The 16,234-nt window shown below is 40.9% G+C and overlaps 1 protein-coding gene across 4 annotated transcripts in view; it reads right to left on the bottom strand.

The window, feature by feature from the left end:
• Nucleotides 1-16,234, bottom strand: part of NYAP2 (neuronal tyrosine-phosphorylated phosphoinositide-3-kinase adaptor 2) — a 134,806-nt gene that overhangs the window by 44,134 nt on the left and 74,438 nt on the right. For all 4 annotated transcript variants that reach the window (XM_063166823.1, XM_063166821.1, XM_063166820.1 and 1 more), the window contains one exon: nucleotides 7,572-8,669. In XM_063166823.1, coding sequence (XP_063022893.1) covers nucleotides 7,572-8,669 — 1,098 coding nt within the window. The remainder of the gene's footprint in view (nucleotides 1-7,571; nucleotides 8,670-16,234) is intronic.

The following is a 16,234-nucleotide window of genomic DNA, read 5'->3' as shown; positions in this document are numbered from 1 at the left end:
TGAAGAAAAAAATAATGCAAGTTTTGTTTGCAAAACTGTTTTTTTCTCTTGGGATTAATTTTGAGGAAAGTGTTATGATCTGCTCTTTGAAACTTGTACAGTATTTCACCATCCTAAAGTTGACAGCCTTTGGTTTGTTGATGGTGGTGTGGTTTGGGTGGTTTTGATTACTTTTCCTAAACAACACTGCGATCTCTTTCCCTGTAATTTGCTTTTTTTGTAACTTCTCTCTACACTTGCCTGTGGAAAATGTCAAATAGGGTTCAAAGTGCTTTATGAACACTGTGCTTTACACTAAACACAGACCTTCCTACTAATAATCTCTAGTTTTACTTTTAGGACTTAACAACCAAAAATGCACTTGAATCCTAATGCAAAGAAAATCTGACTCTTAATTCAGAAAAAGATTTCCAGGCCCAATGTTTGGTTGTAAAGAGAAGTTCTGAAATAGCTGGCAGCTCGTGTTCTCAGGTCACTGGCACTGCCAGCCCATCCGATGTGTCTTAGCCAACTTCCTGAGTGGAGGAAATATAAATAACCCTGCACCATTCTATTCAATCAAAGCACTTCCATTCCTATCCTCCTTTTTTTTTGCTTTAGTTCTTTCACAATAGGACCTGATACCCTGCACTGACACACCATCCCCTGAAAAAACTGCAGCAGGAAATTTTAACAAAACATATTTAGCAGTTTTGTTGAAGCCCATATATGCTTATGGAAAACATGACCAGATTAAGCATTTCTTGCAATTAAGATTGAGCACCCATACATTGGTCATAAATTGTGTGGTCCTGCTTGAAACAGAAAGGCAATAAACTCTCCAATTCAGCATCCTGCTGTACCACTGCACCATTTTGAATACAAGCTGTTCTAGTCACAAAGGACACATTTATTTTCTTGAAGCCAGAGACACAGATGGTATAAACTGGAGTACCTCTCCCGATTTCAAATAAAAAGCAGTGATTTATAAGTGCTGAGGATTTGGTCTAAAGGTCAAGATATTTCTCTGGCTTAGAAAGCTCTGTTCAGGGGAGTGGGGAAAATCAATGGCACTTAAAACTGAGAACCTATTATCATTATCCACATCCTTAAGTGCAGCACGTGTTCCTCTGCTTATTTACAATATAGTGAACTGGGTGCCAGTAAGTGAATTCAAGGCATTTTTCACCCTCTATTTTTGACAACTTTCAGACATCTCACATCTTACTGTACATTAAACCTAAAGAGAAAGTGTTTTTCATTTCTTTACCTGAAACCATCTTTTACTTGAAATATAACATAGAGAGAATAACTTTATCTCTTTTTCACCCCTTACAAGTTTATTTCTTCTTCAGAAAAATAAATTTTATCAAGCAGTCAAGTAATGTAAACAGAAGGAATAAATAAATCTGTATGCATCAATCAGAGACAGCAGCTGTTTCCAGAAAAACCTAAGCAATTATTTATGAAATTATGTCTTCTTGAATGCTTCTGCATACTCTCAGAATCCCGGGAGGGCCTGATTTCCTGATGAGCCTAAATTGCTGAATTAGAAGATGAGACAATGCCATGGTACGAATTAACAAAAGTATTGCATATTGTCTCAAAATGTTTGTTTTCTGTTTTAATAATTGCATCTAACAAAGACATTCCTTCATCCTAAGCATGGAGGAACATCCCACCATCAATGACTTGGATGATTAAATGCCCTTAAAATGGCCATACTCACTTTTGTGTGAGAGCAGCAAGACAGTAAACACATGGCATGTATTTCAATCAAGGAATGGGTGTCCATTGATTTATCCATTAGAAACAAGTTCTTGAACCTGACATTACCCTTGGTGCTGAGGAAGAATAGAATCACTATCCTGCAATGCAAAATGGGGCAGCGATGGTGGAGCTGTTGGATGGAATTATCATGCTGGGATGTGCAAGGTGCCTCAGGGCTGCCATGGGTGCCTCCACACATTTGCCCTTTGCACCTTTGCTTTGCATCTCACTGCTTCCTCTTTAGACTAAACAAGCCCAGGTGAAATGATGTTTTCCTGCCTTTTGTGGGCTTAGCTGAAAGACCTTACTGATACATCAAGATTTTTCTTTCCAATTATTATCTGTGATTGCTAATTGTTAGCTTCAACAAGAGTAACAGCTAACATGTTAGCTTCAGCAAGAGTATCCAGATGGCTGGATTAGCTGATCAAGCCCAAAATACTTAGTCCAGTGCACTACTTCCTTTGCTGGGGATCTCAGGACTACTGTGGAAGCAGAACAGCAGTCATGGCTGAAGCAGCACTCAAGACCACTGAACTGCAAAGTGAATATTGTTTTACCCCGTATCTGGTCATCCCCATGTGTACACTTCAGGCATTTTCAGTGCTGTCCCACAGCCTGGCAGCACAGCCCCCAACAGACCTGTCCCTCAGGGGAGGACAGAGCTCCCCCAGGTGACCCTGGCAGATCATCACCTTTGTGGGTGCAGGGGTCTTGCCCCAAATGTGCACTCACAAGGAGCACCTTCAGAAAGTGTTTCTGATGCTGCAACTCCTTGGCTTGCTGATATTTTGGTAGGTTGGAATAGATGTAGCAAGGTAGGTCTCTTGGGGTTTGACTAAATGACTAAACTGAAGTAAGATCATACCCTTCCAGGGGTGGTCAAATGTCATTCTCTTCAGAGCTGGTGTTCTCTTTGCCTTTTCCTCTGGCACTTTCCCATGAAGTGTTTGCTTTCAGACCTACTTTCAGGACTGTCAAATGAGAAGTGACTGTTTTGATCACCTCATTTAATCCCACACATATCATGGCTCATCAGATTACAAAATCTTACTATTATGGAAATGGATGCTTCTTCAGTGATGGAGAAATGAGTACACCTCTGGCTCAAAGGTTCAGGAATAGCTGAAAAGCTGTAGCTGTCTCATTAGACTGAATGTAGCATTCATACTGCATGGAATCAATTGCTACATTGCAGAAAAAAGAACAGAGAATTAGGCTGATATCCCTTTGGATAAAGGTATGGAAAAATATTAACCTAGAGGTTAGAAATGAGGTAGGCATTCAAATAGTCTCTAATGCTAAAAGTAGCGTAGCAGTGCAGCTGTGCAGTAGTTGAGCAATGGATGTAATGAAGTATCTATAATGTTTTTTATGGCCAGCCTCATCTTGCAGGCAAACTTTCCTCTTCAGGACAACAGAGGCTGAGCAGGCATACAAATGAGAAGGCATGCACACAATTCTATCCCAATTCCACCTTGCTTTGGCCAGTGTTTCTCATCCTAACTCTGTTAGAAATACATCAACTGAAAACCTGCCCTGTGCCCCTCATTCCAGACTTAATGTATGAAGATAGAGGTTAATTCACCCATGTGGGGTGAATTTTCACTTGCTGCATCTCCCAAACTCTGTTCTCCATCACACTGTTCTATCTAACAAGGAACTCAAAGCTGACTGAGAAACACAGAATGACCTGGATTTAAGGGACCTTAAAAATCATTTAGTTTCAACCTCCCTGCCACAGGCAGGGATGCCATTCACTAGATCACGTTGCTCAGGGCCCCATCCAATCTGGCCTTGGACACTTCCAGGGATGGGACATCCAATACTTCTCTGGGATTTCTAGCTTCCTGGAAAGCAGCAGCTTAAAAAAAAATATTCTACTCTAAGTCTCAGCTGCCTGAAGTCAGCCTAAAGTCATTTTCAACAACTGAGCTACTTCAGACTCCCTCCTCTCCTCACACTATTTGATATGTTTAGATTCTTAATTCAGTACCAGCCAGGAACAGGAAATGTTAATAATTACCCCAATTTTCAATCACTATACCTGATTTTTCAAAGTAGCACGTTCAGGAATTTCCTCCCTTTGTGTGACTAGAAGCTGAAGAGTGAAACTCCACGTGGGCAAACACCAAAGCAGCTCTGAAGCCCTGCAGAGCAGCTTAGGAAAACAAAAACCTGAGCTGCATCACTTGCTCTGATCTCACACCTCGTGCTCATCCAGAGTCAGAGCACACAGCTGAGGTCACTGCTCTCCTGTGCAGTTCATTAGGGTGAATGTTTGCAATAACCACTCCAAACTGGCACGAAGCTCCCAGGAAACTATGAGGAAACAGAACCCTTAACAAATGGGAACAATCAATATAGAGAAAGGCTAGTCCTGACAAGGATTTACAGGACCATCTCACAAAGAAAGCCTTGGAGCCACACACAGCCTGAAAGCCAGTGCAGAAGCACAGCAGCCTCTGCCCTGTTCTGTAGGATGTGGGGATGCCTTCAGGCACATGACTCCAGTGCTAGTTCTTCATGGAGTACAGACTGTTTCTGTGGTGCAGAAATGACAGAAGCAGCAAATACAGCTCCAGAAAAGCTTCAGAGCATTCCCTTCCTCTCCCTCCATAAATCCCTCTTTACTGAAGGACGCAGGTGACACAGACACACAGGGTGCATAGTGACAATGAAGGGACTGTGTGGTTCCATACAGCTGGATCGAGTGGCTGTCCTTCAACACCTTCCAGCTCCTTCAGAAAAGGGCACAGTGTGGCAGCCCAAGTGCTGGTACCCTTTAAACAGTTTCCCTCTAACCTCTGAGGATTGACATTGTATTTCACAGGGGTCTGCCAAGTGTTAAGGCACACTGCCATGTTATCCCACACAAACACAGAAAGGATTAAGGAACAGTCAGTGACAATTAGTAATGTTTATCTTTTCCACTGTTTCACATTCTTCACGTTCTACATCTTTCTTCAGTTTTCTGTAGGGCTGTCTCCATTTTTTTGCAGGTGGTTTTTTTTTTTTTTTCATAATGTTCTACCAATATTTTTTTCATTTCTGATTTGGCCTTACAATTTAATTTTCTTTGTTATTTCCTCCCCACTTTCATAATCGTCTGTAATTCATATTTACAATGTTAAAAGCATGCAAAAGGGTTTTTAGAAAACAGGACAATAAGGACCAAGGTTTCCTTACCATATCAGATGAGTAGCCCAGCCTCCCCCGTCTATCACCATGTAAATCATGACACGTAAATGTGGCAGTCTGGTCAAATGTCATGTTCAAATCTCCCCATTTAGATTCTTTATGGTGGATCATTTCAATGTAGAATTGAAAGACATAAAATGCCAGACCTGTATGTGTTTTCTATAAATCTTAGAGTGTCTTCTACCTCTGTAATATCTGAACACAAACCTGATTCTTGCTCAGGGCAGTAATCCCACAGGATTAAGTCATACTGTAAATACCAGACAAATTACAATCGGATTAGATGGGCAGTCTGTTCATTTACTCAACACAGCTGTACTCCAGTCATTTCACCACTGGTGTCTATTTATAACATGAATGTGTTTTTCTTAAATAAATGAACACAAGTTCAATTTCATATCTCTATTGTTCTTACTATTTGTGGCCAATAAGGAACAGATTTCTATTTCCTAAGGAGCAATGAGAGAGTGCTCCTTGAGAGGCCAACAAGGCTGCTCGTGGTACAGATCTGCAGGACAAGATTTAGTTTAAATTTATCAGTGAAAAGTCTTTTGAAAATTTTGCATTCAATTTCAGTCAAGCAGAATTTCAGAATATAGCAAATATATTCTGGAGATAGGTTTGAGACAGCAGCACAGACATGCTGAAATTACCCAGATTTGCAATATTCACGGCAGGAATTTCTCCAGGTTCCAAACTTGCTTACACTGGTGAGAATACAAACCTCACTGAGTAGAACTAGTGTAGCTTGGGATTTACAGGGGATTTCTGCTCGCTTATGAAAAGGAAGTATATTTAATAATGTTTGGTATTACCTGCCAAAATCTTCCTAGCATTTCACTGAAATTATTTATAAATGTCACATCACATCCTTCATAATTGTTCCCAATTACAAGAATCATCTTGCCTTTTAGATACAAACTTGCTTCCATCCAGCACACAAATCCGGTGTTACTGTAGTTTTACTACTGCAATCAATTAATGAAACCCTACTAAAACATGAAGCTGAGACTTCCATAAAACAGGATTAATGACTACAGGCCATGAAAATACTAAAGGCAAATTAAGCAAACTGCTGCACCAACTAGTATCCTCTTGCTAACTCTATTCTCACCTTCACCTTCTGATTGCAGAGTTCTTATTCCTGATGTGCACAGAGATAAATAAGAATAACACTGAGGCTGGAGAAGTGGAGCCAGTGAGTCAGGAGGGATGAGTTGTAGGCCAGCCTAACCCATTGCTACCAAGCTTCTCCATTCTTACGGACAGGCATGTTCTCACTCAGCTTCAGTGGTGAGGCAGACAACTCTGCCCGTGGAAACCCAGAGGGGGTGTCCTGCTGAGCACCCTGAGCATGCCCCAAAGTGCTGTGACCACGCTGTGATGGGCGACACAACAGAGTGGCACAAACACAACCAGAAACACAGCGTGGTATTCACTTCTCTTCCACAGTGATACAGTAGCCTGGAAACCAGAACACTCTCTTTTATCAGGAATAAACCAGTGCAGTTTATCATACATAGAGCTGTCAATAGCTATAAAATAGTACCTACACAAACATGAGATCAGCTGCTCTCCAAAGACAGCTTTTTCATTAGGCAGGTGTCAACAATTCAAAGTCATAAACAGATTTTACTGAAGTGGAGGAGAAAGCGTCCCAAGTCTGCTTTGCACTGAGACAGGAGGTGTTAGAACGACCTTCTACTGCAGGACACCCACTGAACAGGAACATTTTTGCAACAGAAATACTGGTGCCTGGTTCTGCTTTCACACATGTGACTCCCGTTGATTTCAAAAGGAGTTTCCATATTTCACTAGCTCAGAAGTACATGGTGTACATGGTGCAAACCTGAATGCATACAGAACATTGATTTTATGACACAGCATATGACAAGTGAATATTGGCTTAAGGTTTTCCTGCACAGCCTCCTTCTGTGCATTCCTTCCTGTGTGGGTTTATAGGTTATGTGCATTACAGGTTTGATGGTTTTCAGATCAATTCACAGCACAACCTTCCAACCAGTCACACCAGCCCAGCTGAAAGAGATAGTCCACAGCACAGCATGGAAGGACAGGAATGGTTTACACAGAATCACAGAATCATTCAGGTTGGAAAAGCCCTCCAATATCATCAGACTTAACCTTTGCCCCAGGCTTAATCAAGGTTAAGCTGGTACCTTTTGTTGTCATCATATTTTCTAGGATTTCTGGCCAAGTTAAGGGCAGTCAGTGGATCTCTGCAAGTAACCCTCAACAGTTATTGTTTGGTTATTTTGCTACAAGCTGCTTAGCATCCATCAAGAAAGGAAGGATGTGACAAGGGTGGAAGATTCCCAATTCACATGGTACCTTTACAGGTGTAGAAAAATTAATGAGAACTGACTCTTTTTGCAAGACCAAGCCATGAATTGTACTTCTAAGTGCAGTATGGATACTTAAAAACCTTAGAAATATAAGAATATGAAGACTAAAGCAATAATAATTTTTCTTTTCATTACAGGAAATTTCCCTAAGGAATTCAGAATTCTGAGTTATTTAATTTTTCCAAGCATTTGATTTAGAAAAGTAGAGTAGCAGATATTATTACACAAAAATGAGCAAAAATGACATCAAGGACTTACTTTCTGCAGGTTCCTTAGATCTTCTGCCACTGGAGGATTTCCTCAGGAGACTTCTTCCTGAGGTGAAGAGGCTGGTTAGCTCCTCCAGAGGACTGGTGGGTGTCCGGGAGCGGGAGCTGCTCTGAGATGATGACCCGTAGGTGCTGACTGACACACTGACCATCTTCCCTCCTTCTTGCAATGTGTTTCTGGCTGTAGAATGAGGCACTGATGGAGAGCTTCTTGAGAGACTTCCTGAATGTACAGAGTCATAAGGTGGAGGTCTTTTGAGGCTTAAGGGGGTAAGAGACCTACCCATACTGACAGGAGAAGGTGAGGCAGAGTGACTTTTAGGATAACCATGTGGAGACTGCGTTCTGTATAAGGTAGAAGGATGAGGAGGTGAGGAGGTGTGCCCAGGGGTGCTAGTTCCATGAGATACTGTCTGCTCTTTCTCCAGTTTTTGATGGCCTGGTGTATGAGGTGGCAGTGAAGATGGAGAAGCTCCAGCTTGCTGTTTGATGTAAGACACATTTTCTAGGACGGGAAGCTTTGTGACCTCTAGTGGAGTTAGAGGAGACTCGTCAGAATTCGGGGAACACTGCACGGGCGCTGGTGGGAACACCAGCAGTGGAGGTCTGTGAGAGAGCAGGTTTGGAAATGGCGGGGGTATGTCACAAAGCAAGCCCTTGGGAGTAGATGGCACTGGAGACTTGGTGAAATCTAGGTCAGGCACTGTGGGAGTAGCACACTGAGAAGAACAAGTGTGATGGTCATATTCACATTGACATTTTGAGTCTTGGCCTACATCATCAAATATAGGGTATTTCATCTCCTCATAGACTGCTTCGCTTTGGTCATCCTCATCTTTTTTGAAGTCTCTGAGAATATTCCCAACCATTTCAATATAAACAGGCTCCTCTTCCTCTGTGTCTGGAGCAGGACTGCTGACCTGCGAGAGCGAGGCATCCCTAGTGAGGGTTGCCTTCATAGGGCCATGCTTTTTGATATACGTTTCATCAAAAGATGTGCTTAGCTGAGTGTTTGGGTTTCGTTTCGGCTTAGGAGGTGGAATCTTCTTTGTGTACTCATCACTGTGAGGTCTTGGTTTGGCTGACACTGAAAACAGAAAAGAACACAAACTCATCAGAAGCTGTAACACACCTTGTCAACCATAGGGTCTCTGTTACAGTGCCATAATTCTGGAATGGATTTCCTGGGACCAGCTTATTGCTGGTTATCTCTGGTATTACATCAATAGAATACTATAAAAATAACGCTCAATTCAAAACACTCTTAGACTTCCCCCAGAATGCTTTGACACTCCAGGATTAAGTAACTAGTGAGCACTTCCCTTCCTCCGAGACATCTGTTCTTTCCCAAACTCTTTGGGACAGGGGACTTTCCATTTTTAAATATTCTGCTTTTCAAATATCACTGTGGGATTTTAAAGACCCAAAGAGCTGCAAACAACATAACTCTAAATATCAAAGTGAACTCCTTTTGACTCCGAGAGAACACTTAAGGTCCTGGACAGTCATACTGGAATGACAGGGAGGTAACTCTGCAGTGACAAAGTGATGAATCAAGGCCTTTTTATTCATAGTAACTTCTTGCATAAAGCACCACAATTGTCTCAGTATTAACAGAGAAGCAAAATACTCATACACAAACTGTAAAATCTGCTGTTGGGATAATTCTAGTGATTTATCTGGACTCTATTATGTTAGAATCTCATGAATCTCTTCATGAGATTTCTGTGAAGTCAAGGAATAACAAAGTATCTCACAGATTTGGATCCTTTCTACACTGGTTACTTACAGAAAAACCTTGTCTTTGAAATTATAAATCAAAACATTCTGATGAAATTCATTTGAAATGAGAGGTCAAGGGTTTCTTGGAAATTATCCTTTATGAATTAAACAATAAGAAAACTCATGCAAACTGCATTTTGTTCACTTTGCATAAAGAGCTAATAAAACATCTCATTAAATGTTAGGGTTAATAAAATGCCTCATTAAATGTTTAAGTGGAGTCAGCTTTTATCCTAAGCAGACTCAACAAACTTGTTCAGAAACGAATTTATCACATACACTAAACCTAGCTTATGTTTCTAGAAGGCAATTGATACCTCACTGCTAAGTTCCCCAGTTCAAACAAACACAGAGACCTAAACTTGTGGCCAGGTTAGAATGGCAGCTTTCCTGCCTTTCCAAATTTTGCTGCTCCTTGTAATTCACTACTGCATATCTGCCAGTTTGAGCTCAATGCTCAGAGAAATCTCCAGACACCTTCTGCTGACCCATCAGCAAACAGCCAGCAAATGTCGATGCTAACCCAGGCAGGCAGCACTCACAGAGCTGAAACCTCTCCTTTTGAAACAGCCATGAACACATTCCTAAAGCCAGCAGTGAGGCGATGCTCTGCCAGCTCAAAGACCGAATTTTGAGTCTGCAGGATGCTGGCTCAGAGCTGGATTAAAGCACCTGCATTAAAGCACCTTACTATCGTGGTTTGGTCACTATCAGAGGAGGATTCAAACAGTGTTATCACTTTGTCAAACTCATGCTTTGATCTGCTAAATAACTTCTGTTAAATTCTCACAAGGTGTAGCAGTAAAGGCAGATGATAAACAAGTTTTGTTCAGGAATAAGGAGCTGTGAATGTGTACATGTACAAAGTAATGAGACTAGTCTTTGTTAGTTGCATTTGTTTTAGCTTAACACATAACTAAGGTACAACAAAGCAAAAAGGAAATGAAATTTTGCCAGAACTAAAAGGAACAAAAAAGACTCAAAAAATTATATTATACTTTCATGATGGTTCCAATTAATGTGTTCCACTTTGCAGCAGGCTAGGGACATGCAAAAGCTACCACAGATAAGAGTGTTTGGTAGCTTGATAGTTTTTCACCATGTGGATATATCCTAATGCATTTTAAATTTGTCTTTTTAATTAACCCAAATTAATTTTCTTGAATGTATTAGGCTAGACTTTTGGGAATAAGATGTAGGCTACCAGAATCATTTGGGCTTTGCAGAAAATATTACTTGTGATGTATTTGACAATACTGGCAGATTTTTCTTGCCTGCTTCCAGCTAAATCACTATTTCATTTCTATTTAGTGTCTTATTTGTATATTATGTTTTTATATATTCTACTAGCATAAACTTGATCTCAGTCCTCTCTCCAACCTCTGCTAATCTGATTTACAACCCTGTCAAAAGCAATCTTATTCAGATTGCTGTCATTAAAATGAAGAGACAGCCAATGAAACTGGCACAAACTGCCCTGATCATTTGTGAACATGTTGTACATGACCTGAACTCTACTTCAGCTACATTTGAAAATTCTGTTTTGTAAACACAGGCTTCTAACAGTCTTCAGTTCCCTGTGCATCACACTGCCATCACCAACGGGTACCTGAGAAAGGAACATTTCCTGCTCCTCTGCTTCCTCAGATCCCTGTTCCCAGTGCTGCCTTTTACATTTTCTGCGCCACAGGTGTCATGCTGAGAATGGCTCTGTCATACAGCCACAACCCCACTCTTTGATGTCTTTATCAGGATGGATGTTAATGATCACAAAATAATCAAAAGCTGAGTTACTCTTGTGCTGTGGTCATTCAAGGCTAACTGATATTTTTTCTAAAACCTGTTAAAAGTCGTCAAAAGTACTGTGGTTTTAAATTGATAGAAAAAAAACGTATTCTCCTCTTCCCTTATTCCATTTTCACAATTTTTATCCAGCTTAAGAGGTTCTACTACACTGTCTAAACCTGTCCTTGGCTGTTGGAGTTCATGTTGGAGTCCTTGGATGTTGGATACAACATCCACAGCTTATTACATTACAAATGAGGAAATGAGAAATGTCAAGGAAAAACGATTGTCATTCTGCCATCCAGTCTTGTATTTTTGCATGGGTTGAAATTAAGTACCACAATGACACACAGAGCCTCATCTGCCATTGCATGATATGTAGCACTAGCCTAGAATATATCGGTGACATTATCAACAAAAAGGTCAAATGACCCAGTTCTGCTGTATGAGACAGGGTAAAACATGACAAGGTGATTTACTTTCCATTTGCTATTTAAAGCATTTTTCTTCTGCTGTAGTGTTTTTACTAAACCATCTATTTCCAGGGTGTGTTACTGAGATCTTTCCCCCTTCAAGAAATTGGGCTTTTCAAACTAAAATTTTAAACTAAATTGTTTAAATATTTTACAAACCTTAAAAGTTACCTCCTATATGGTCCTCAGAGCATGAACATCTGTTGCTATAAGACTCACTAGAGAAAGTACACAGGTAAATGGATAGACTTAATAACAAAGAAAGCTTTTTTATCATTACTAGGAACGGAGGAATTGTTCAAACCCACTAGAAACTCCTTCAGGTGCAGGAGGACATTCAGGAGGCAAACTGAATTATCTTTAAGAAATCTGTGGTGCAAGACACTTAAATTTATTTAATAATGGTTTCTACTCTGAAACACAGCTCCCTGGCAAGGGCTGAACTCTATAGCACACCTGTTAATGGAATATGAACCATGAACTACTGCTCCAGCCCAGAACAACAGAGAAAAGTAGCAGCAATCCTGCAGCTAAACAGAGCTGTGCAAAGCCAATGAAAGGAACAGGAGTTTCCGGTGTTACCAACATTTGGCAGGGATAGATGTTCATGAATGCAGAAGCCCTGGCAGGATCCCAAACCCAATGAAAGGAAATTATTTGGCAATCTCCAGAGAGGAACAGGCAGGGTTGCTTAAAGTACTTGACATTTATCAGGCAGAAGAAGCATTCAGCGCCTGCTGGGAACATAAACTTCTATGAAAAGTGAACCATGCTGGCATGTTGGTGATACACATGCTGCCATGTTGTCTGCTCTAAACATGGAGTAATTAAGTGCTTTCCAACATGAATTACTATATCCTTGATGAACCTGTTGCCTGTAACTTGTGTTGAGACTCTGCCACTTGTATGTGTCAGAGCACACGAGTCCTGATCCAAAGCCAAGTGGAAGAAATCAAAGTGAGAATTGTTTCTTTCCCCACCAGGTGCAGCTTTCCTCAAACATCCATCTCAGTGGGTACCACAAACCTCTTGTGCGTGCTTCTATCACAGACACACAAGCACAAGAGAGCACCAGGCCTGTGGGGAGGTTGAGCACAGGGGATGTGCTCAGGGGGTGATGCTCAGCACCTGTTCCACAGGCCTCTGTCCCCACTGGAGCCACCCTGGGAGCTCTGAATGCTGTGCCAGCACCTCCTTGTTTGCATCAGAGCCACCCAAAATACCACAGCTGATAACCTGGAGGTACAACAACCCTTGCAAACAATCCTGCTGCTTGAGCAGGAACTCTGTGTGCTCTGTAGGGCACTATCCAAGCAGCTATCTGGCTCCAACAAGCTTTAAGGGAAACAAGAGATGCAACTCTGGTAACTCCAGGTCTCATCTGGAAGCAAGAAGCACAGTGCTTAAAATAGCCTCATGGAAGCCCTACTGTATAAGGAGAACATGACATTTTTGAAATGAGATATTTGTAGTGCAAAGGTTATGCATAACTTTCAGACATACACAGATAATCTCCCTTTCATAGTTAATTTTAGAAATACAGAATGATTCTCTTATTATCCTTCTAAAGTATATTTTTATTCTTTAAGGAGATACTGAAATATGAAAATATGTTGTTAGATTGTTGTTTATTATTTGCTCACTGTATAAGGAATGAGTGAAAACATCTAAAATTTAAAATTTGTCATTTTATATTGTCTTTTGTGTATTTTCCAGCTTTTGCATTCCACAGACCACTCCAGTGAATTTTTCTGTTCACTGTAACAAACAATAAAACCAAAAAACAGGAAAATTGTTCCCTTTTAATTTCTCCAGGAAGTTATAGATTCAATGAAGGAATGATTTGGAGCCTAAAAGTGCTTCTATTGGTTTAGATTTCATCATCTCTGTAGATGAAGTTTGAATAGTCTTAGTGAAACTGATTTTTAAAAGACACAGTTGTCTGAACTGTGCAAAAGATTGACACTCAGGAGACCTAAGTCTAAATCATCTCTTTTCACCTATCATTTTACCTCCTAATGCCACCTTTCAATATTTCTCTTCTGCCTTCTTATACTTCTCTTATGTTAGGCTCTAAGGTATTTTACACAAGGTTTTTATTTTAATGTATTTGTTTATATCAAAACTTGCACAGCAATTCCTATCATTGGAAAACAACAGTAGAAAGCAAAAAAATTTAATGTAGTTATTGGAGACATGTAGTGATGAACATGCATCTTTTCTTCTCCAAGAAATATTTGAAGGCAAATATTCCTACACCATGAACAGCCATAAAATACACTCACAACGATGCATCTTAGCAAGTGATTATTGAAACATCATCAACAGTTTGAAGTAACATCAGAGAATGCATTTCTCTCAAGAAAAAGATCTGGTTCTCAAAATAGCATTGTCCTCATGGACACAAGGCCCTTCCCTGCAGGTTACCTCCTCTTTTCCTAAAAGATGCTCTAAAAGAAGGGAAGCACATGGGAGGAATAAAAGAACCATCTGATTAATTCAAACAGACAATAGGTGGTTTCAGCACAATAGTTTCAAACAGCACCTACTTCTTCCCCCTCCTGAATTTATTAGCTCTTACTGGAAATTATTTGGGCATTTAAAGAGAACAAAACTATACTGAAAATGGAAGGACTAAAAGTCAGTGTCATAAAATAATGCTGATGTGCTACTTGTATGTCTCAAGGCTATGATTAAGGACATTTCCTCAAAAGTATTCAGGTCCCTTTATTTTGGCTACAACTTCTTTTGGCTTTTAAAATGATTGATTTCTGCTCTAATTGAAAGTCGTGGAGAGCCTGTGGCTCTGGGAGTGAGAGTCCAGAATTAAACATCTGTACAAAAGAGAGCAGAATCAGGGCCTGCAGCTAAAGCCAGTCCTGCACTGCTCCAGCACTACAATCCCTGTTGCAGCAGTCTCCAGCCTTGGTGCCTGTCATTCTGCTCTCAGGGACAGCTCAGGGCCACAGAACTGACCAGCCCCAGCACCACAGACTGTGCCCATGCCCAGGCTGCCATACCTTCCTGGGGCTCACAAAAGCCAGCCCAGGGCACCAGTGCCTTGCTGCCAGAGTTCCTCCCAGCACAGCAGGGCCTGCCTGCCCTTTGCTCTGCAGCATCAGGACAAGGGCAGACCCAGAGGTGCCAGGATATGCCAAAACCTTTGTAGTGGCAGCATGGTGCAGAGATTCCCTACCTAAATTGCCACATTCCAGAGCAGACTGGTTTTCCCCTTCACAGCTCTCACTTCTCTGTACCTCCACCTGGCCAATTAGCCTTTCCTAGAGTGCAAAGGTCTCCAAAAACTTATGAAAAATTACAAAGTGAATGTCTTCCTCCTGAATGCCCAGACTTCTGCTCTCCTATATTTTGAATTTCACAATCTTGTCTTTTAAAATAATGAGTAATTGATGTCCTCTGTTTTTCCAGATGACATTGAATAGGCAAAGAAAAAAAGAAACTGGTATTTGGGAAATAATGACAAATTATTTGCAATCAAGCTGTTCTGTACTATTCACTGAGGCTATAAGTTATTGTCAGATGGCACAGGCTGGTAAGGCAGAAAAACTCAGACTTTGGATGATTAAGGAAAGAACAGTCAATTTGAATCACTCTCCTTTTACAGGAAAACTGATGTGCTGAGTGCAAGTGGATGCAAATGAAAATCTCACAGTAACTTCTTTCAGGTGACTCTCTGAGTACCCTCTGACAGATACACTCTGGGTACCCATATAGAAAAATATCCTTCAACTAATATGACCAGACACAAAAGGCCAGATCTTGGAAATGCATGGGTTTATGTTATAGAAGTTCCAGAAGAGGCTCTGAGGACAGAGAGGTGGGAGGATTACTGGGGAAAGATCCTCACGCTGCCCACACATGCAATGAGTATTTTCGAAGTTCTGGTTCATTCTGAACTCTGCAATATGCAAAACAGGTTTTGCAACCAGTGTTACAGTGACAATAAAAATTTCTGTAACTCTATATAGTCTGGAGGAACTCTAGAGAAAGGCAATTGGTATTGAAATTTCTCTATCACAAGCATCATTAGTGAAGAATGTGGAAACAGAACTAGTGAATCATGCATGCAGACAAATTAATTTACAAAGTCTATGTGCCTGTTAGTTGGTGTCTCTCATGCAGGAGCCTGTACAGAGCTGGAGTACTGAAGGGTTAAGCATGTTCACAGCAGAGTACAGCAAGACAGTAAAACAGCCACAGAGCAGAAACATTAGTAAAGTCCTTCTAAGTTTATAGCACTATTTATGGAGTCATGACTGTCATTGTGAAAATGAAACCTGAAGAGTTTGCTGGTTTACTGTGAATTAACTGCTACTGCTCTATTCTTATAGCTCCCCACAAACTGACTGCACTTCACACGGAGAACAATGGGTGACACCAGCCTTCCCCAGCCCCCAAATCAGCATTTTTATTGTGGTACAGTTCTCATGGAGCTGTCACCCTGCACTAGCTGCCCCTTCTCTCTCTCTGCAACTACCCTGTATCCTTAATTATCTTATTCCTTAAGTATCAGATTCCCTGACTACCACACCAAAGATGGTGATGCTCTGAGCTTCTACAGGCTGAGCCATGGGTTGGCTCAAGTGCAGCA

The sequence above is a fragment of the Melospiza melodia genome, chromosome 12, assembly GCF_035770615.1.
Source record: "Melospiza melodia melodia isolate bMelMel2 chromosome 12, bMelMel2.pri, whole genome shotgun sequence".
Classification (NCBI taxonomy): domain Eukaryota; kingdom Metazoa; phylum Chordata; class Aves; order Passeriformes; family Passerellidae; genus Melospiza; species Melospiza melodia.
The sequence above is the reverse complement of the archived record's forward strand: the minus strand, read 5'-3'. Positions and strand labels throughout refer to the sequence as shown.